The sequence below is a fragment of the Pelodiscus sinensis genome, chromosome 2, assembly GCF_052426305.1.
Source record: "Pelodiscus sinensis isolate ZL-2025 chromosome 2, ASM5242630v1, whole genome shotgun sequence".
In the NCBI taxonomy this organism is placed as follows: Eukaryota; Metazoa; Chordata; order Testudines; family Trionychidae; genus Pelodiscus; species Pelodiscus sinensis.
The window spans coordinates 201,716,732-201,737,950 of record NC_143053.1 but is presented as its reverse complement, the minus strand read 5'-3'; the positions used below and the strand labels follow the sequence as shown (position 1 = coordinate 201,737,950).

The 21,219-nt window shown below is 44.0% G+C and overlaps 1 protein-coding gene across 1 annotated transcript in view; it reads right to left on the bottom strand.

Annotated features, from left to right (window-relative positions):
* Positions 1-21,219, bottom strand: part of IGF2BP3 (insulin like growth factor 2 mRNA binding protein 3) — a 179,633-nt gene that overhangs the window by 12,838 nt on the left and 145,576 nt on the right. Inside the window, exon 12 of the mRNA XM_075922211.2 lies at positions 2,740-2,859. Within this exon, the coding sequence (XP_075778326.1) occupies positions 2,740-2,859 (120 nt within the window). The remainder of the gene's footprint in view (positions 1-2,739; positions 2,860-21,219) is intronic.

The following is a 21,219-nucleotide window of genomic DNA, read 5'->3' as shown; positions in this document are numbered from 1 at the left end:
AGATTAACACAGCTTCTTGGTTTTGACAGGTACCTAACTAAAAGAACTTTTCCATATTAGTAGAACTGTTCCATTCTTCCTCAAGTGTAAAATCATTCATTGCACTGGAAGCATTAAGCTTTAGTCATGTTAAGGTTTGTTTTATTTAAACAAATGTCCTAGTTAACAGAATAAATGGCTGTCACAAGCAAACTTACTGCTGAAAAACCTTGACACTGAAACAAAGGGATAGCCACTCAAAAAGATCTGTAGCCAATGGTAAAGTCTCGTAGGCAGTGTGTGAGCAGTATAGAGAGACAGCTTTCCAGGGAAGGACATGGTTAACAACCAAGATCTTTAACGTTATGCACTCCACAAATCCCATCAAAAGGGGAACATTTTTCTAACAGACTTTGCCATCAGCAAGACTTTTTCCCTCGGGATCAGGATGAGGAAGCTCCAACCTATCCAGTAGATAATATCCAAACATTCATCCAGACTAAGATACACAGATGTTTTTGTCTCCTGAAAAAAAATTAAGCTCCACTAGAGTGGAGCCACAGAAGCTACAGTTTATTTCATCATAAAGTAAGGTTTCTGTGGATGTTGTTCTTAAGACTCCAGTAGTATTAAATAATTTAACGCAGCCTCTGACATTGTGGATGGATCCTTTGTTTATCACAACTGACATTTCAATTGCTGCAGCTAGTATTACATAGCCAGTGTTGAGCAGATAATGTATTAAACATTACAGGACTTCATCTTTGCCAAGGCACATTTTTCATTTTTAACAGCTGTGGTTTAATTCAGACAAATTACTAGCTACCATGTATCACTTTTATGTAACTTTGGTTAGTAAAAATTTGGTAAACAATTGTTCACATTATATCCTATACTAGAAAATTCAACATACAGTAGCTATTTGCTTTGCACGTTAATTTTGATAACCTATTTAAAACTACATATGGGTATAACTGCAGTACATGCATTGAACTATCAAAACAGGAAATGTGCCAACAGCCAGACCAAATCCTTGCACTTCCATAAAGTATTTAAACAGCGTCAAATTTCAAGGCACCTTTGCAGTTAGCTTATTGAACATGGCTTGAGAAAATAATTTGTCCAAGACTGACATGTTTGAGATTGTTTCGCTTATAATTTGGTGAATTTATGTGATACGGGGAATTTGTGGCAAGTGAAGAGCATGAATCCATCAGCAATCAATCTGCACTTTAAAACAGATACACTACCAATAATTTGGCTAAACCCTCATTCCTACACACAAGCCAAGAATATTTGCTATATACAAGAGAGAAGTGCTGGGATCCATGGAAGTAAGGACTCCTTTCATCAAAGCCTGCAATCCTGGGGCAGTAGAACCCTCCACTAACATGGTGACATTTGGAAGTGGGATGGGGAAAACAGCCAGAATAATAATGATCCATCAGCTTCGGGATATCTCCTCTGGCAACGACATGGGCCTAAATGAGCCCCTATAGAGCTGAGCAGAAGTTCTGGAACTCCTACATAGTTTCTTCACACTCTGCACTGGCTCTTCTGCATTTAGAGCCCTCTGTGCTCAGAAAGAATGCAAGCGTGCAAGGCTCTCAAAATTACCTTTGGATAAAAGCTTCTTACAAGAAAGGGTGAAGCTAGAGTGCAGACGTGTGATGCACTCTTTGGCATCTATGCTTGTCAACAGAGATTTGAGAAGCAACATTCCCACACAAGGAAACAAAACCACTATGGTCAACATGAGAAATACAATAATTCCTTATTAAAGCACTTCAATTTCCTGTGTAAGGAAAAGCTCATAAAAGAGGCTCTTTGCTAATTGTGACTGCCTCCACTTGTAATATTACTTACACATCACACCACATAGTCCAGATTGCCCCATCTTCTGGATGCACTTTATAATGCACTGAATCAAACTTCATAGACAAACACTCAAAGTTCCATATTAACCCCTGGATTCAAGGGAATTTTACTAAAACATCACCTCCGTGTCAGCAGGAGAGCCCAAACAGCACCAGGACACTAACTGACACGCAATGATGCTAATCTTACAGGTGATCATGGGTGAGTCAGGATTGTCTAGACAGAACTAAATCAAGCTTTCTCCCTGGATTAGTTGAACTGGTACACGCACTCACCCTTGTCTATGTTCAGGGGTCAGTGCCTGTGCAGCTAGATACAGATTGCTGAATTGGGGCTACGCCCAGAGTGCAAACAAGGATCCAGCAGATTCCAGTGCTTTTAGTCATCGTGACAATTTAACCAGGTGATAAAACACTGGCCCACCCACAGGAGCCTAGCAAACACAACACTGATTTTCCAACCATCAGAGTGGAGCCACAGGAACTTAATATATCAAGTCAACCCTTTTTGGGCACCGGGAGACATAGCACAGTAGTTACAGGTTTTCCCTATTTATTGGTAATTAAAAGGGAAAATTCGGAGGCACTGTTTTTTTGCCTTAATGTGGCAAGAAAGCCTTGGACACATCAGACTTAACTGAAGGCTTTTTTAAAGAAGTTGAAGCCACCAGAGTAGCTTTCTTTATAGCTTAAGGGAAGTTTGGAAACATGGTTCTAATTATCTTAGATCATTTAAAGATTAATTTATAAACAAATATAATTATGTTACCACATAACAGGAGCATGGAAAGGGAGAGAATACATGTTCTCTGGAATGTTACTTGTGAAAACTTGCTGGAAGCATCATGTGGAATAGACAGAAAGCTAGTCAAATTAATAGTACCTTAATAGATGCACCTGCAAAACGAGAAAGTTGTTTGATGTGCTGTCCCTGCTTGCCAATAATGGCGCCAACCGCCAAGGCTGGGATGAACAGATGAACAGTTTCAGACTCAGGCTGTTGCTGTGGAGAAGGAAGAAAGAATATGCCATGAATGTTTTTGAACATTACAAACCAGACTGACAGGAATGTGGTATGGAACACACATGTATGAAAATGAGAGAAATCTTATATGCTCTACAAATTTTAAATGTTCAATTGACCTGCTCTTCTGAAGATCATGAAATCCAAGCCCATGACAGTTCTTTCACTCTTAAAAAAAACGTTGATATTTCAACATTTCCACTTTAAGACAATAAGAGAGAGATTATTTAAAAAGGGATGTTTCATTTTTGCCTATCAACTCTACCTTAGCGTTTTTCCAGTTTATGAGTGGGCAGATTAAACTGTGGGGCAAGTGTGCAAAAATACATGGACTGAAGGTTAAATAAGTGAACTATTTCTAGATTTCCTCTTTGTTTAATTTTGAAGGTAAGTTACATTGACCTTGACATCCAAACTGCGTAACAAGCCTTGGAGATCCATACATTTTACAGCTTCCTTTGTGTAGAAGTGATCAGAAATTATAAATAACCAACTTTAAAACTGCCAAGGAGCCCTTGTGTGTAAGATTATGTAACAGTTGTGGCTTGGCAGTTGTCCCAAAACTGACTAGTAAATTAAATTAAAGGTTAAGAGTTTCTAAAAGCGCAAGGACCATACCAACTCAACATAGGGTATCAGACATCTGTGGTTTATGTTATCTTATTTTAATCAGATACTTAACCTTATATTCATTTTAAAGAGATTATACTTTTTAGTTACTGCAAATCTGTGTCCAACACACAAGGGTATTTTTGCTCATGCCACTGCAAACAACCATCTCTAGCAGCTTCAAGAGCAGGGATTTTGTGTGAATGGAACACAAATAACTGCCCACTTCAATTTTTAAAGATGTTGATCAGTTTTCAAAAGCTTGTTAGAATTAGATAATCCGTAAATCTCATTTTAAAACAGATTTTATTCTAAATACTCATTCCCATCCAATTTCAAAATTAATTTCATTAACTCTCATTCAACATGTTCACCATTAAGCCTATTTTCAGATAGCTACATTCTTTTCAAGTAACCCAGAGATAAAGCCATCAGGGCTGTGCCTATATGAGAGTAGTAGTGGGAGAGCACCAGTTGAAGTACCAATAATGCAGCATGTCAAGACTAGCTGTGTTGATTTGGTTTAAACTTTGCTATATACACACACAACAGTGGTTCTGCCTTTTGGATACCTGTCCCACAGTTCTCAACACGGCTGCCTGAAGTTCTGTACCTTAACTGGCATGTCATCTACAAAGAATCACATTACTAAAAAAGCTATTTCAGTTTATTTTCTCATTTAAATTTCAGTAATGTAATTCACACAAAAGTTTAATGGAAACAAACAATCAGAACATGCTTGTAAATTTTTACTTTCCCATTGTTGATAAAACACAAGCTAATATACAGTAAAACTCCATTGGTCCGGCATCCAATGCTCCGGCACTCCAATGGTCTGGCACCATCAGGAACCAGGAAGTGCTCCAGCTGCTGGACAATTGGAGCTGTTCTGTGCCTGGCTTCCCCGATTCAGCCACTGCTGAAACTGATCAGCAGCTGAATCGGGGACGTCGGGGGCAGAGCAGTTGGGGTGCTGCCGGGTTGGTCCCATAGCGCTACCCCTCAGGGCTGTGGGACCAACCCAGCAGCACCCCAGCTGCTTTGCCCCAGGCGTCCCCGATTCAGCCGCTGCTGAAACTGACCAGCGGCTGATTCTGGTCAGTTTCAGCAGCGGCTGAATCGGGGACGCCTGGGGCAGAGCAGCTAGGGTGCTGCCGGGTTGGTCCCATAGTGCCGCTCCTCGGCGCTGCGGAACCAACCCTGCAGCACCCCAGCTGCTCTGTCCCGGGTGTCCCCAAGAGCTGCTGGGGTACTGCCGGGTTGGTCTCTCAGCACCGAAGGGCGGTGCTATGGGACCAACCCGGCAGCACCCCAGCTGCTCTGCCCAGGTGTCTACGATTCAGCCGCTGCTGAAACTGACCAGCAGTGGCTGAATTGGGGACGCCTGGGGCAGAGCCAGACTATCAGAAGGGGGGGGCTATGAGGGGTCTGGGGTAGCATTCCCCCACCCCACCCCCTCATAGCCCCCCCCTTCCAATAGTCCGACATACCTGATAATCCAGCACCCCCTGGGTCCTAAAGGTGCCGGATTATCAGAAGAGAGGAGAGGAGACACTTCTAGGCAAAGCTCCAACGATCAGGTAAAGAGAATAAAAACAAGCATTTAAAATGAAAATAAATTGCCATTTGGTCCCAACAACTTACACATTTTTCTTCCCAGACACATGAGCAACCAGAATATTAAAATCCTTATTTCAATTTAAATCATCAGTAAGATCACATGTTTAATCACTTACTTGAAACAGAACTCCCTCTCTCTCATTATTACATCAGAGCCTATGAAAAACCTCATGATAATGCCCTTTTATTCACTCATCATTAATCTATTAAGCTTTACAGTAATGTGAAGAATAGCTTGGAGTTACTGATGTAAATTCTTTAGCTGATCTCATTTTCAGTGAAGATGGGTAGTTCAGAAGCAGTATCAATTTGTTGAAAGAAATCAGCATTTTAGACCTATTTGTTTAAAGCAGTGTCTCCTAATCTTTCCAGACAACTGTATCCTTTTCAAGAATCTGATTTGTCTTGTATACCTCTAATTTCATCTCACTTGAAAATTATTTGCTTACAAAAAAAAAATCAGACAAAAATACAAAAATGTCACAACACATCAAAAAAAGGTCTTACTTTCTCATTTTATCACATAATTATAAAATAAACTAACTGGAATATAAAGACTGTGCAGGTTGAACCTCTCTATTCCAGGACTCTCTGGTACAACAACATCTATAGTCCAGGACCCCATGGGTGCTTCAGGGTTGGAGCAGGACTGCAAATATTGCTGGACCAGAGAGCTCTGTCATCTGGGAGCCCTGAGACAGGCAGGCCGTCGGCAGGGAGGCCAGCCGGGGCGAGGAGCCTGGTGGTAAGGAGTCTGGCTGGGGCCAGGCTGGTGGCCATGAGCCTGGCTGGTGGCAGGGGGACCAGTGGCCAGGAGCAGGAGCTAACCACTAGCAGCCCAACAGCAGAGGGGCCGGCAGCCAGGAGGGGAGCAGGAGCCAGAAGCTGGGAGCAGAGGGACTGGCATTGACCTTTTCTGGTTCAGCAAACTCCCTAATTCAGGAATAGTCAGGTCTCGAAGGAGCCAGACTAAGGAGGTCCAACTTGAACTTACATTTCAGTATATAGAACAGTACAAACAAGTCATTGTATGAGATTTTAGTTACTTTGCTAGCACTTTTCTTGTTGCTTGCTGTAAATCTAGGCAAATACCTCCGTTAGTTGATGTACCATCTGGAAGACCTCTAAGTACCCCTGGGGTTATATGTACCCCTGATTGAGAATCACTGCTGTAAAGTATTACATGAATTGGACTCAGTTTAGCAGCAATCCTCCATTTCCAACCCAACCACCACACCTCTCCTCCTCATGATCTACTCTATTGCCTTCTCCAACTTTTTGGCTTCTGAGGACCAACCTGGCGCCACTCCAGTCCATTCAAAATGCCACTACCAAAATAATCTCTCTCATGAGTCAAGCTGTTTCAGCAAGTCACCTCCAGCATTCCTCTGAGTGATTTCACTGATTTGAAGCACAGCATGAAGACAACGGCAAACTTCCTGATGTTGCTGTAAAGGCCCTCCATCTCATCAACATCTCCGCCTTGGTCTCCTAAGCATTTCCCTAAGTCCACTTTATTCCCTTTTTAAATAAGTATTTCCATGCCCTTCTTGCCATGTTGCCCTATGCCTGCAACACTGCCCCTTCTCAAATATATTTGTCACACTACTTCTCTGGCTAAATCCAAATCACTACTAAAACCTCACTTCTGCCCATCTTGCCTATGATAAGTGAAGAATGGGCAACAAAAAGAATTAAGGTAAATGAAGGATTATCATACATGCTTTGCTGATTAACAGTGTCATCTGACTGTCACTCTTGTCCTGCCTCTCCTCCTCCGCTCTCCCTATTCATATCTGCTTACAACTCTCACTTGCCTCATGTTAAATTTAGACTGAATACTTTTTGAAGCACAGACCAGTTTACTTGTTTTGTGAGGTGCCCTAGAATATGCATGAATCTTTAACAAATGATAGAATCTAAGAGAGATGAAAGAGAGAACCCTATAATGAGTGATGTTCTAACACATCAGTATCAGTGTTTTTCAAATTCAACTCTGCAGGCATATAAAAGACATATCTCGTTACGATCAGGTATCCTTTTTGAAAGCAACTTTTAATTACTTCTAACTAGTAATTTTTGTCTACAACAAATAAGTTGATAAGCCCTCCCCCCCCCCCTTTTTTTTTTTGAGCGGGGAGCTTGTTTTAAGCACGGGCTTTTTTTCCACTTTCTCCACACCAAAATCTGACCATAGCATAGACATGACAGGGAAACAGATTCAAATTGCATTTTTATTACTTCCCCACACCAAAAACACTTGTATTTATTAGAAGGCTATTCTCCATTAGACATACATGAGAGCATAATGTGATAACTAAGCCACCCAACACCACACCATGTGCAAATTACTGGAATTTTTGAACGATCTTTCAAATTAGGCATTTAATCATTCAGTCTCCTCAGTGCCGTGCCATTTAGTCATGCTGTTTTTCCAGGAACCTCTTGTCATGATTATGAGGGTTAGCCAGCAGCCTGGGGATTAAGGGGTTAACTACACCTAGCCAGGTGGAGTGACCAGTAGGAATGTAGGTGGGACTTTCAAACTGGGACAAAGGAATTTGGCTTTTTCTTTTCTCCCTTTTGTGTCTCTGAGAGTGAGTTCTCTGCAGCTACAGAGAGGGACAAGCATGTCTCTCTCGCTCCAAGACACCATTCTTCATTTTCTGTAAGTAGGGTAAAGTTTAGGTAGTTTTGTTAGGTTTTATTATTTTAAGGATTGGGTATGGGATCTGAGATCTGGCACTGTTTAAAATGTTTTGGCTTTTCTTTGTAACTAAGTTCTAGGCCCATGGAGTTTCTCCATGAGTATATTTTGTTACCTTCCTATCTAGTCATTATGCTTGCAACAGGAATATTGTTGTAATAATAAAAGTTCTTTCCTTTCCTTTTATTAACCTGGCATTGGTTAATAGTGTGCCCTGATTTTTAGTTTAGGGGTGAGATTTCCTAAATGATCTTTCCCCGGGTTTCTTTAGCAACATTTGGGTCGTGGCAGCAAAAGTTTTATTCCCAAGATCTAGGTTTTTAAGATTTTGGGGGAAGTTTTATACCAAAGCCTGATAGATAAGGCTTTGGGGTACACTTGCTGGCCCCCACTTCTGCATTTATCATGCCAGAGTGGGGAAGGAGCCATGACACCTGTAACACTGGAAATGGGTGACAATTACATTCACACCATGAGAACTAAATTTGATGAAATCATTCTCCATTGCATGCAGTCTAATACTCAGTGTCCCCTTGCTTCTTAACTAAAAGGCCAGAAAAGCTTTAGAACAGGTATCACCCTAATGCAATGCCCTCCAAAAAGTCCTGTACCAAAAGTGGGGGCAATCTACTATTTCTAAAGTTTAAAAAAAGCCAAGACATTTTTATGTATTTAATGAATATGAAAAAAGGAAGACAAGTACCATAATTTCCTTTGCAGTTCACCTTCCAGAGTGAGCTGTTCCCAGCTTTAGTAGAAAGTACTATGCAGTGGTCCTTCAGTTAGACGTGCTGTAGACTTGCCTAAAAATACATCCTCTTGTGGTCTTGAGGACTTCTAACTGAAGGACCACAGCATAGCATAAATCTGAATATGAACTGGGAAGCCATTGCTCTATAGAGCTCCCAAGTCCTTCAGCAGAAGCTCATTAGCTACTCTTCCATACCAGGCCTTCAGTGGATATAGATACCAAGTAAGGTCCTTCTTGCTGCATACTCTGCAGATGCTCTGGACAGAGGAGTGGTTGGATGGATGGATGGATGGCTTTCTGGGCCTAATAGGCTCAGACTAACGCAACAAGGGACCATCATGATCATCTAGTCTGACCTGCACGCTGCAGGCCACAGAACCTCACCCACCCACTCCTGTAACAGATCTCGAACCTCTGACAGAGTTACTGACATCCTCAATTTCAAGACTTCAAGTTACAGACAATCCACCATTTACACTTGTTTAAATCTAAGTGTCCTGTGCCCCATGCTGCAGAGGAAGACAGAAAACACCCAGGTCTCTGCCAATCTGACCCAAGGGAAAATTCCTTCCTGACCCCAAATATGGCTATCAGTTAGACTCTGAACATGTGGAGCAGACCACACTTGGGAAAGAATTCTCTGTAAAAAACTCGAGTGCTCCTCATCTACTGTCATACCACCAGCCATTGGAAGTATTTGCTGGCAGATTTGTCACATGCCATTGTAGGCATTCTCATCATACTATCCACTCCATAAACTTATCAAGTTGTCTTGAAGCCAGTTAGGTTTTTCCTGCCTCTAATACTCCCCTTGGAAGGCTGTTCCAGAACTTCACTCCTCTAATGGTTAGAAACCTTCATCTAATTTTAAACCTAAGCCTATTTATGGGCCAGTTTATGTGGCAGGCAGGGAGCTGCTCCAGTCCTCATCAGTTAACCTCACCCATTAAGGCGATTGGTTATCCATTCATATCCCTAGTGGAAATGCCTTGCCTGATGCATCCTAGGACTGCATTAGCCTTTTCCACTCCTGCATCACATTGACCACAGTCATCCTGTGATCAACCAATACACCCAGGTCTTTCTTCTCTGTCACTTCCAATTGGTACATTCCCCAATTCATAGCAAAAATGTCTTGTTCTTAGTCCTTAAGTGCAATTCTTAATGTCTAAGCCTTGGGTGCTGGTCTACCAAATACACACCTTCCCTGAAATATGGATGGAAGGATAACCACCTCCTTCCCAAGTTGGGGTAATAGAGACCCATCCCAATGAAGACTTCAAAAGTGAGAAGGCTCTAGGAGAATGGAATTGGGTACCAGGCAAGATGGAACTGGGGGATACTGGAGAATATACCATGAATAAGGAAGGGAAAATGAAATAAGCCGAAAGCCATAAGAACTGTAAACATATTCCCTGCAAACATACGGGGGCAGGACAGGGATCTGATTTGGGGGTTTGTTTATATATAGTGCAGTTTCACTTCCTCCTCCAACTCTGCTGCATCAGTTATCTTCTGCAGAGGTTACTGAGCTGAGGCTCAACTGTCGCACAATTCCTTCAGCCACATGTAGCACATCAGCAGCTACCCATCTTTCATTAGAAAGAGTATAGTGGTTTGTTTTGTTTTTTGCCATTTCTGTTCCTCTTACTAACTTCAGCATTTCACTGTTACTCGCAACCTTGTGGCAATACCACTCAGACAGGTGTGGGGAATTTTTATTTACTAACTTCCCACAGGCTCAGATCTTCTCCCAGGCCCAATGATGGTGGCAGAGGGGAAAAAGGGGGCAACTGCCCCATGGCATGGTGATACAAAAGAGTCTGGGAGTCACTGCAGCAGTGGTCGGCGCCCCAGGCCCCTTAAGTTTGCTGCGCTGCACAATGCACTTAGGGCAGTGATAAGAGCTGCCTAGGGGAGACAAGGTGCTCTCTGGGCAGCATTGACTGCTGCCTAGCTCCAGCCCTGCCCCTTCTGCCCAAGGACCTGCCTCTTCCAGGGACACAGAGCAGCTCCCACCCCCAGGAGTCTGGTGAGACTGTCAGCCCCACTGCCTTCTCCCAGGACTGTGATAGACTTGCCAGCTGCAGGTAAGGAATTGGATCATTTCTGCGCCCTGCCTCTGTTAGGAATCTCCAATACATGGTTTCCTTACCCAGCATTAGGGCTGCCAGGTGCCCGATAGTGAACCAGACAGTCCGGAATTTTCGCCTCCTGGCCGGTAAAAAAAAAAATCAGAAAATACTGGACACCTAAAATGTCCAGTATTTTTTAACTTTTTTTCCAGGCCAGGAGGTAAAAAAATCTCAGGTGCTTACTGCATTCTGTAGAGGAGCTGTCGGGCCCAGCGCAGGGATACAAGATAGTGGGCAGCCACTGGCAGCCTGTTAGGGCCCCAATAATAAAGCATTTCTTAAAGAGGGGCCATCTTTTTTTTTTCCTTCTCTCTTTTCTTCTGTCCCCCCCCCCACCCCGAATTTTTTCCCCCAGTGTGGGGTTTTTTTGGGTGGGGAAAAGAAAGAGAGGGAAGAGTGTTCAGTATTTCGTGTTAAACCATCTGGCAATCCTACCCAGCATTAGCTGAAACACAGTTACCTCAGGATGAGGCATGTATTTTAAACTCACCAAGTCACGCTACCCACTCCCAGCCAGGGTCAGTTTTCAGTTGTGAGGGAAATACTTCAAAACTATTTTAAGACTGCCTGAAGCAGTCCCAGCCAAAGGGTTTGGCTCCAACCTAGCATAGTATTTTTTTAAAAATATACAGAGCAAATCCACTTAATCAAACAGAATCTGTGTGCAACAGGCACTATGTTAAGTGCTTCTTTGCCATTTCCCCTCTCCCAGAATCTCATTCACCTTCACTAAAGCAAAGCAGATTTATATTTTTCAATACTAGTGACTCACTTGGTCTTCAGAATGCGCAAAACTTCATAAGAAACTGATTAACTGTTTTATTCAACCGCTATCAGGCCCCAAACTAAAATTTAAACCACACTTTTTCAATGCACTTTGGAGAATTACATTGGCCTACAGCTACAAGTAAATGCTTTTATTTATTTTGTAATAAAAGTTTGCAGTAAGGGGAAACTAATATTAAATCTAGTATCCTGGAAGACCTTTACAATAAGAATCGATGCATTTATACAAAGTAAGCTTTTGACACTGGTGAAAAAAATCTGGGTTTATCCCCCTCTCCCAGCCCCAAATACCAAGATTCAATGTTCAAGCCTTAAATTAGAAACAAGAAGCTCGTTAAGAAAAGCTTATTTAAGATGTTTCTATATGGGCCCAATGTGACATTCACTGAGATTTATAACATTCTTGTAAATCCCTCCTAGGTCACTATTTGGTATATTAGATAAAGTGATATGGTCAATGTAGCCTAATAAGCTAGAACCCCAAGTCTGCTGTTCCCTAGCTTTCTAGTTTATCCAGAACTGATTTAGACTTTATCCTCCAATTCTAAAACCATTTGCTAGTATTCTCTATCTTCAAGGTAAGGATAGAAGGAGCAAATTAATTTTCAATTATGAATGCCGTCAAAAAAATAAAGTAGGTATGTTGTTCACCTCTTCAACTGCAGACAAGCCTCCATCCTGGAAACAAATATCTTAGTGTCCATCCCTATCTATTATAAGAGTCCTGGAAGTGGGGGAGAATAGGATTCTTAGTAGCACTCAGGACCTCCCCAACACTTGGCAGTATTCCTACTAATGTGAAAATAAACTACATTTCAGCATGGCACTGGGTTCTCATAGGTGAGATATCCTTTAAGACTTGAATGCCTATAAAACTTCACCTCTCACCATACTGACTCTCATATTCAATCTCGGAGATTGCCACATGGATGAAAAACTGGCTCACTCTTAACCCATGTAATACAGAAGTAATGCTTTCAGGAGGAGGGAAACAATCAAGGAGTTAATTGGAACACATAACTTTGTTCTCCACTGAGAGAAGCTACTTTCCAATCACTAAGGTGGTACAGCATCTGTGTGTTTTATCAGATGATGCACACGTTTTGGTCACACAGAGAACATACCACAAATAAGAAAAGCCTTTTTCCATAATCTAGTTGTCCAGGTTATTGCATTTCATCTACACAATGAGCAAGGAATTCACCTCCAGGTTAGACTACTCTAATTTAACACCTGGCACTGAAAGACACATGGAGACCAACTTGAATACTATTCAGCAGCCAGTTCTAAGGGGGGGGAAGTCACACCAGTGCTCTACACGCTCCACTGCGTCAGTCTGACTCCAGATCTTGGCCCTAAGCTTTAAAGCCCTTAATGGACTAGAGCCTGATTATATTAAGAGATATCCTTTATTGCTGCAAAGCACAAAAAGACCTGCACCCATCAAGAATGCTGCTAAGACTGTAATTCTCAGAAGCAGAGGAGGAACAGACACAGAATCATAGGGAGGTGACAAGGAAGATCTGAACAAACCTAGGCCATCCCTGACAAGAGTTTGTCTAACCTGTTATTAAAAACCTCCTATGATGGGAATTCCGCACCGCGTTTGGTAACCTATCCCAGTACTTAATACTTCAAGTTAGAAATTTTTTCCCAGTATCCAACCTAAATCTTCCTTATTGCAGATTACTTCTTGACCTACCTTCAGAAGGCATGGTGAATGACTTATCATGGTCCACTTTTTAACAGCCCTAAAGCCTTCTCTAAAAGTTTTAATTTTTTGTTGCTATTATCTGGACTCTGCATATTTCCAAGAGGGGGGCATCAGACCTGGACACACTAATCCAACTGAGGCCTCACCAATGCTAACTAAAAGGAAACAGTTGCCTTGTGTTTTACATACAACACCCGTTAAGAATGATGCTTGCTTTGTTTGCAACTGTATCATGAACTTGGTTCATAGTCAATGTGAGTCACTATACCCTCCAGATTTTTTTCAGCAGTACCACTGCCTAGCTAGTTAGTCCCCACCATTCTATAGTTATGTACTTGATATTTTTTCTTTGTAAATGTAGCAATTTGTGTTTGTCTTTCCTGAACTTCATCTTATTGATTTCAGGCCAAAGCTTTGTCTACACTACAGACCTTACTGCAGCACAGCTGTATTGTTGCAGTTGCACAGCTGTAAGGCCTTGTGTGTAGCCACTCAGTGCTTAGAGCCCTGCAAATCCAGGTCTGTCCACTTTGTATCTATGGATCATTTTTGCAGATGCAGATACTAATTTTGTATCCATGCAGGACTCTTACCTATGCTGGTTCTCTCACCAGCATAATTAAATCACTCCTAATAAACAGTGGTAGCTAAGTGGCCAGGAGAGCATCTCTTGCCAACAAAGTGCTGTCCACACTAGTCTATGACACTTCTGTCAGTCATGGGTATGAACTGATTGGTCTATAATTCCTCAGGTGCTCTCTTTCCCTTTTTTTCAAGATAGGTATCATGTTTGGTTTTGGAATTTTCTAGTTCTCTGGGACCTGTCCTCCCTGAGTTCTCAAAATAACTGATAGCAGTTCTGAGATTGCTTGAGCTAGTTCCTTATGTGTTCTGACAACCTTGCAATAGGGCATCCCTCAGAGACACGCCTGTTTTCAGAAAATGACAAATCCCATGTCTTCACAAAAGTTACTATTCATCAATGAAGACTAAGAACCAGCCACCATTCTTTAATCTTGGACAGATGACAGAAAAAGTGGTGAGGGGGAATCAAAGTAACAGTGAGTTATGGAACAGGGTGAAAAAGGTCTATTGTTAACTGATTTAATAAGGTCATGAAGTTGTATTTAGTGCTTAAATACTAAAGCAAATACTGTACTGACGGCCACAACAGAAATACCTATTCTAGACAATTTCTTTGGATGTAAAACATATGGTAGTTTACAAGCAAGTTCAATGTATCCCTTGAGCTCTTGGCAAGTTGCCTATTAAGTCTTTGGTTTACACTCAGGATCTGAATAGCCACAGATTTTGGTCTGTAATAATTCTGCTGCTTCTAAGGAACTGGGGAGCAAAGAACCAAGTTTTCTGATCAGTCTCTGAAAACATCCCAGAAGGTCTATTGTTCCACCAAGTTTTAAAATAGCTAAAATATTTCTTTAAAAAGTTAGGGACAGCTCAGAAGTATTGTGTCAGTATCTGCATTAGGGATGTGAAGATTTAACTGGGGTGCGTGGGAGGAGAGGGGGACATGGACAGTGTTCTCTTTAAGCTGTGTGGCAGCACAGCTTCACAGGTGATTAATTGGCCCCGCCCTGTTGGTGAGCTCCATGCATGGACCCTGAGCCTCTGAATGGGCAAGGCTGATAAATGACCTGTGAAGCTGTGCTGCTGCGCAGCTTAGAGAGAACACCCACCATGACCACGGACAGGAGCTGCTCTACCTGGGATGGAGCAGCCCCTGCCTGCAGCAGGCCTGAGATGCCAGAGCAGATCTTGCCTGCAGAGGGAGGACGGGAGGAAGTGGGGCTCCAGACCAGCAGCAGGTAGGAGCAGCCCCCCTGCTTGACCCCCTTTTAAACAATATGTTTAACCAGTTAGCAAATTAATTAGCATTTTACATCTCTAATCTGCACCAAGCAGGAAGCCTAGTTTCCGTCACTAAGACAGCAGGGGCTGAGCACACAGTAGAGGCAATTGCTGGTCAGCTTAAAGAATGGTGCTTATGGGCTCCAAGGAGTGGGTCCCGTCTAGTCCTTCGTTTAGAGGGCACTGAAGCTGGCAGCTCAGGATTTAGTGGGCCACCAGGAAATTATATTTTATTCCAAACAAGTTTTTCCTTTCACAGAGTTTCTTAGATCCAATTAAGCTAAAAAAAAATCCATTTCTTGATCCAGAGTAAGAGAATCTCAAAGAGAACTTAGGACAAACTGGTTCAAAGTTGAATTATGGAAGCATTTTTGTTTAACAATGGTCAGGGTCTGTGTTTAGCCAGTGATTCCTAGAAATATGGGAGTAGTCTTAAAATTGTCAAAGGGTCTACCAAGAACAGCTCCAGAGGTTCCAACACAATGAAAAAAAATCAAGCTGCTAGCTTGCCAGCTCTCTGTTGTTCACTGTGCCAGTTTCACTGTTGTCCATTCCACTGACTGCCAGCCCTTCTCCCCTACTGTCTGAGCATTTCTGGAAACAGTGTTTCCTGTCACTCAGTCACCAGGAACCCAGCCACTTCAGCATGGAAGGAGTCAAAGGCATGAAAGGGATGAGAAACTTTTGCACTGCTGTGCAGGCAAGCTGACAGACAGGTGGGAGGGGAGAGGGCACACACCCTGTAGGAACGGGGATTACACTGCCTGGGGCTCTGCAATGTGTAACCCTATGCCCCTTAGAATCACGGGGCCCAACAGCAGTTGCCCTCTTTGCCTCCCCACCCCCCCAAATGCTTCCTCCTGGTTAGCAGGCCTGCTGTTGAGAGAGCCATTCATTTGGCTCCATGAGGTAGACAGATCAGACAAGATAGAGCAGAATGCAGCAGAGTGAAGCAAATTCTTCTTCTATGTTGTAAGGCGTGAATAGCAGCATGAGTGAACTTAAGGGGGGGGGTGTTGAGGAAATCAGGCAAACTGCAGCCTTAGAATCCACAGTTTACTCATTTGGAATCAATCACTGAAGGCGATTTTTCAACCTCACATCAGTCCACCAAGACTTGCTCATTGGCTTTGGCTCTTTCTGATGTTAACCAAGCATGGTCCCCCGTTGCACAGAGGTCCAACTGAGGTAAAGAAAGCTAGAGAAATGCATATCCTCCCCACAACTGTATCTAAAACCCTGCCTGTTTTGGCTGTAGGACCACTTCTCACAACAGCACCATCTGCTGTTTACTAACATATCCTAAATGACCAGAGTACTGTAATGCAACTCAGAAGAATTATAGTGAATGAAATGAACAGGTGCACAAGACACTGGTTTTAAACATGCTATTTGCAAGAACTTATCTCTTAACCCCTGTATCTCAAAAGCCAAACTTCAGGTAAAACTTCACATTCAGTTGCTGTAGGAATAGAAGCAGTTTACTTTCCCCTCACCCAGGCCCAATACCTCAGGCTATTTTCATGGAACAGGACAGCAAGCATTTCCTCACATATTCTTAAGTGAGACAGGAGATCACTTTCAGCTTGACAACTCAGAGCTCTTCTCCTGTGATGAGTGTGTGTATGAGGGGGTGGGAAGAGAGATCCCTCTTGGTCACCACCTCTTCTGCAGGAAAGTAACACTGGCTACAGAAAGTTGTCTCAACCTTTCCCATCCTGTAGGAGGAGTGCAGGAGTAAAAGAAAGCACAATTTATCAGCCTGACTCACTAATGAGGGCGCACACTTGTGAGAAGGCCTTTTTTTTAAAAAAAGGAAAGAAAGCTGTATGCATCATTTTGAACTGATATAATGTAACCCAAAATGTAAAGGTGCTAATACAGCATAAAGAATACAAATGTGCACTACCTGATTCATTTCACAAGCTACTTTGCTTTTTTAAAAGCAAGTATCTGACTCCCTGACTTTCCCTGGAAAAGGAACCAGGTAATTTCCCTTCCAAGTGAATCCTTGCAGCGTGCTCACTTGGGGAATGTCTAAACTACATTTCTCTTTCGAAAGAGGAATGTAAATGAAGCCGATCAAAAATTCAAATGAAGTGCAGATTTACAAATCTCACGCTTCATTTGCATAATCATGTGAGAGCACTATGAGAGCACATAATCACGTGAGAGCACATCTAGAAACAGTCTAGATGAGGTTCTTTTGGAGGGAAAAAACCCCTTTTTCGAAAGAACCCGTACACCTCATTTTTTCAGGAGTACGGGTTCTTTCAAAAAAGCTTTTTGTGTGTGTGTTTTTTTTTTTAAAGAACCCCGTCTAGACTGTTTTTTTTTTTCCGAAAAACTTTCGAAAAAGCGCTTTTATGCAATTATGCAAATGAAGCGTGAGATTTGTAAATCCGCACTTCATTTGCATTTTCCATTGGCTTCATTTACATTCTTCTTTTTAAAGAGGAATGTAGTTTAAACATAGCCTTGGTGCAGGCAGATTACATACACATTACTTTAACTTTCAGGTAGGCAGAGGATATTGTGAACAACAAACCAGGTGTGACTTCAGATCAGTGGGATAACCACCCCACCTGGCTGCACAAAACCACCAAATTCTCAAATTCGTGTTGAAACTGGATGCTACTAATTAAGATCTCTAAATAAAGTTCAGGCAGAAACTTGCAGCCAAAAAGTCTGGCTGCCTCCTGATCTCCTTGGTTCTTTCCTCTAGGCACCTCTGGTGTGGTGTCCTGTCCCCTATGGTTCTTATTAACCTCCCTTGGTATGTTCTGTGCCTGTCCTGTGCCCCAGCTTTGTGCCCTTCTTCCTGTCCTATAAAACTTACTTGGAGTTTCCTCTTGTCTCCATCTGCTCTTTTCTCCCCTGAATTTTCACCCCTTTGACTTGCTCCTATTTGTTCTCATCCTCCTTTCCTAGATCCTGTTCCCTTCTCACCCAATAATGCCTGTTCCCTCTAGCCTAATCCCCTGCTATATGCATTATTATGCCAAATCCTGCACCATTTCTGCCCCAGTTTTGTTCCACTAGTAGATGCACTCAAGAGGAAAGAGAGAGATGGATAAAGCATTAAATACAATAACAGCCATTGTGGGTCAGACCAATGGTCCATCTAGACAAGGATCTTGTCTCCAACACTGACCAATTTCTGGAATCTGCAGTATGGATGTTTCCCAAACCTGGATATCTAGGAACAACCCAGCTTGTCTGATTCTCAATCATATACCCCTTGCCTTTCCAATCCAAGGATCTTTTCTTCCAGCACAGCCACTTATCTGCACTTCATGCACAGGAATCCTTTCCAGCTCAGGTAAGAAAAAAACCCCAAGACTTCTGTTGCAAGCCATCACTACAATACCATTATTGCCCATTGTGAAATTACACACACACACACAGAGTTGAATCTGGAAGGACAGCCCTCCGCCCTGATCAACTACTTCCAAGCCACTCCTGTTAGCTGCCTCTATTCAAGGCTCTTGACTTTGCCAAGTAAGGGTGTGTCTAGACTACAGGGTTTTTTCGAAAAAACTTCCCCTGCATCTAGACTGCTGCTGCGTTCTTTCGAAAGTCAATCGAAAGAATGCAGCAAGTTTTTTGACCGCGGAAAACCTCGTTTTACGAGGAATACAGGCAGTCCCCGACTTACGCGGATCCGACTTACGTCGGATCCGCAGTTACGAACGGGGCTGCCCCAGAGTACACGGACTACGGGACCTCGCGGTCCTGCCACCCATGTACTCTGGGGCTTTGCTCTGCGTCTCCTGGTCTGCAGACCAGGAAGACGCAGAGCAAAGCCGCGGAGGGGCAGAGGCTCGGGCAGCGGGGCAGCCCTGCTGCGCGAGCCCCCCCCCCCCCCCCCCCCACCCGCGCGGCTTTGCAAAGCGCGGGGAAGCCGGCGGCAGGGCACCCCAGGTGCGCCTGGACTGCCCCGCCGCAGGCTTCCCCGCGCTTTGCAAAGCCGCGGGGGGAGGGGGGGGGGGCGCACAGGCAGCGAGGCACCCCAGGCGCGCCTGGACTGCCCTGCTGCCGGCTTCCCCGCGCTTTGCAAAACCGCGGGGGGGGGGGGGGGCTCGGGCAGCGAGGCACCCCAGGCGCGCCTGGACTGCCCCGCCGCCGGCTTCCCCGCGCTTTGCAAAGCCGCGGGGGGAGGGGGGGGGGGCGCACAGGCAGCGAGGCACCCCAGGCGCGCCTGGACTGCCCTGCTGCCGGCTTCCCCGCGCTTTGCAAAGGGGGGGGGGGGCTCAGGCAGCGAGGCACCCCAGGCGCGCCTGGGCTGCTCCGCTGCCGGCGTCCTCAGAGGCGCTCCCCGTCTCCCTGGTCTGCTGGTCTCCAGCAGACCAGGGAGACAGGGAGCAAAGCCGCGGAGGACCCAGGCGGCGGGACCGCGGTGCATCTCGGTCCGCCGCCCGAGTCTTCCTGGTCTGCTGGGGTGGGGGGGGCGCAGCTAGTACGCCCTCCCCGCCAGCAGACTAGGCAGCGCCGCTCTGGGTGCTACTGGTGCAACCCAGCAGCACCCCAGCTGCTCTGGTCCTGATTCAGCCGCTGCTGGTCAGTTTCAGCAGCGGTTGAATCAGGACACCTGGGGCAGAGCAGATGGGGTGCTGCTGGGTTGCTCCAGTAGTGCCGAGGAGCGGCGCTACTGGAGCAACCCAGCAGCACCCCAGCTGCTCTGCCCCAGGCGTCCCCAAGTCAGCTTCTGCTGAAACTGACCAGCGCTGACTACAGGAAGCCTGAGGCAGAGTTGCTCTGCCCCAGGCTTCCTGGAATCAGCTGCTGATCAGTTTCAGCAGCAGCTGACTTGGGGACGCTTGGGGTTCTTAAGTTGATTCTGTATGTAAGTCAGAATTGGCGGTCAGTTTCAGCAGCGGCTGAATCTGGATGCCAGTTCCGACTTACATACAGATTCAACTTAAGAACAAACCTACAGTCCCTATCTTGTACGTAACCCGGGGACTGCCTGTAATGCCTTTTTTCGAAAGTGCTCTTTTGAAAAAAGCGCTATGTAATCCAAACTCTGCTTTTTCGAAAGAGAGCATCCAGACTGCCTGAGTGCTCTCTTCTGAAAAAGCGGCTTGCTTTTTCGAAAGTACTGATTGCATTCTAGATACTCTTTTTCGAAAGAGGTTTTTTCAAAAGTATCTTTTTCAAAAGCCTCTTTCGAAAGGGGCTTGCAGTCTAGACGTAGCCTTAGTGACTTACTTCTTCTCCCCCTGCTCAGTTCAGCACTGCCACTCGCCATCAGAAAGTAACTAACCACTCCGACTTCAAGCAGCAGGACTTATCAAAGCACCAAAGGGTCAAAGGTATGGAAGCCTTGTTCAGATACCCCCATGCAAGTAGACTACACCCTACCCCATTCCTGTTGCCAGTCCCAATTTTCAACCTCCAAGAGTGATCCCCAACTTGACGTTCCAAGCTGCCTACCCTTTGTCTCTACCAATGTATTGCTTAGCTTTTTGCATATCTACTTACCATGCAATCCGACTCCCAGTTGTGCTAACAGTTGGGACAACAGCATATTTAAGAGGCTGTGACAGTGTAGCAGCATGATGGGGAAGCAAGTTTTAAAAACTCATGCCATAGCCTGTGCTACTTCCCAGCTGCAAAAATTCTATATTATTATTATAAAATAGCACTTGCCTCTTAATGGGCTTTCCCAGTATTTTGATGTCCTATTGCAGAAATCTTCTACTTGGACACCTGCCAGAATTCTAAAGGGAGGGGGTTTTGTGGTGCTAGAATGGAGGAGTCAAAAGGGCACGGATGGATCAATAGAGAAAAATAGGACAAAAGTGTAATGATGTTGCCAACTTAAAAAAAGGTAGCTGGAAGTTCCCAAACTCAGCACTCAAAGAGAAATATATTGGAAGTAGCAATTTAGTTTAAAAAAAAAAAAAAGGGGTGGGGGGAGCAAAACAGAAATTGCTAAGAGAGGAATACGACAGAACAAGACAAAGACTTCTTGCAGGCGTAGCATGACAGCTTGCATGTTCAGGTAAAGGAGAAAAGTAAAAAAAGTAAAATTGATAATTACCACTGCTAAGAGAAATACTGATTGCCAGCATAAACAAACCAACCATCACTTTTAAAAGACACATCAACAGCTTCTATGGAAGACATTTTTGTGCAAAGCAAT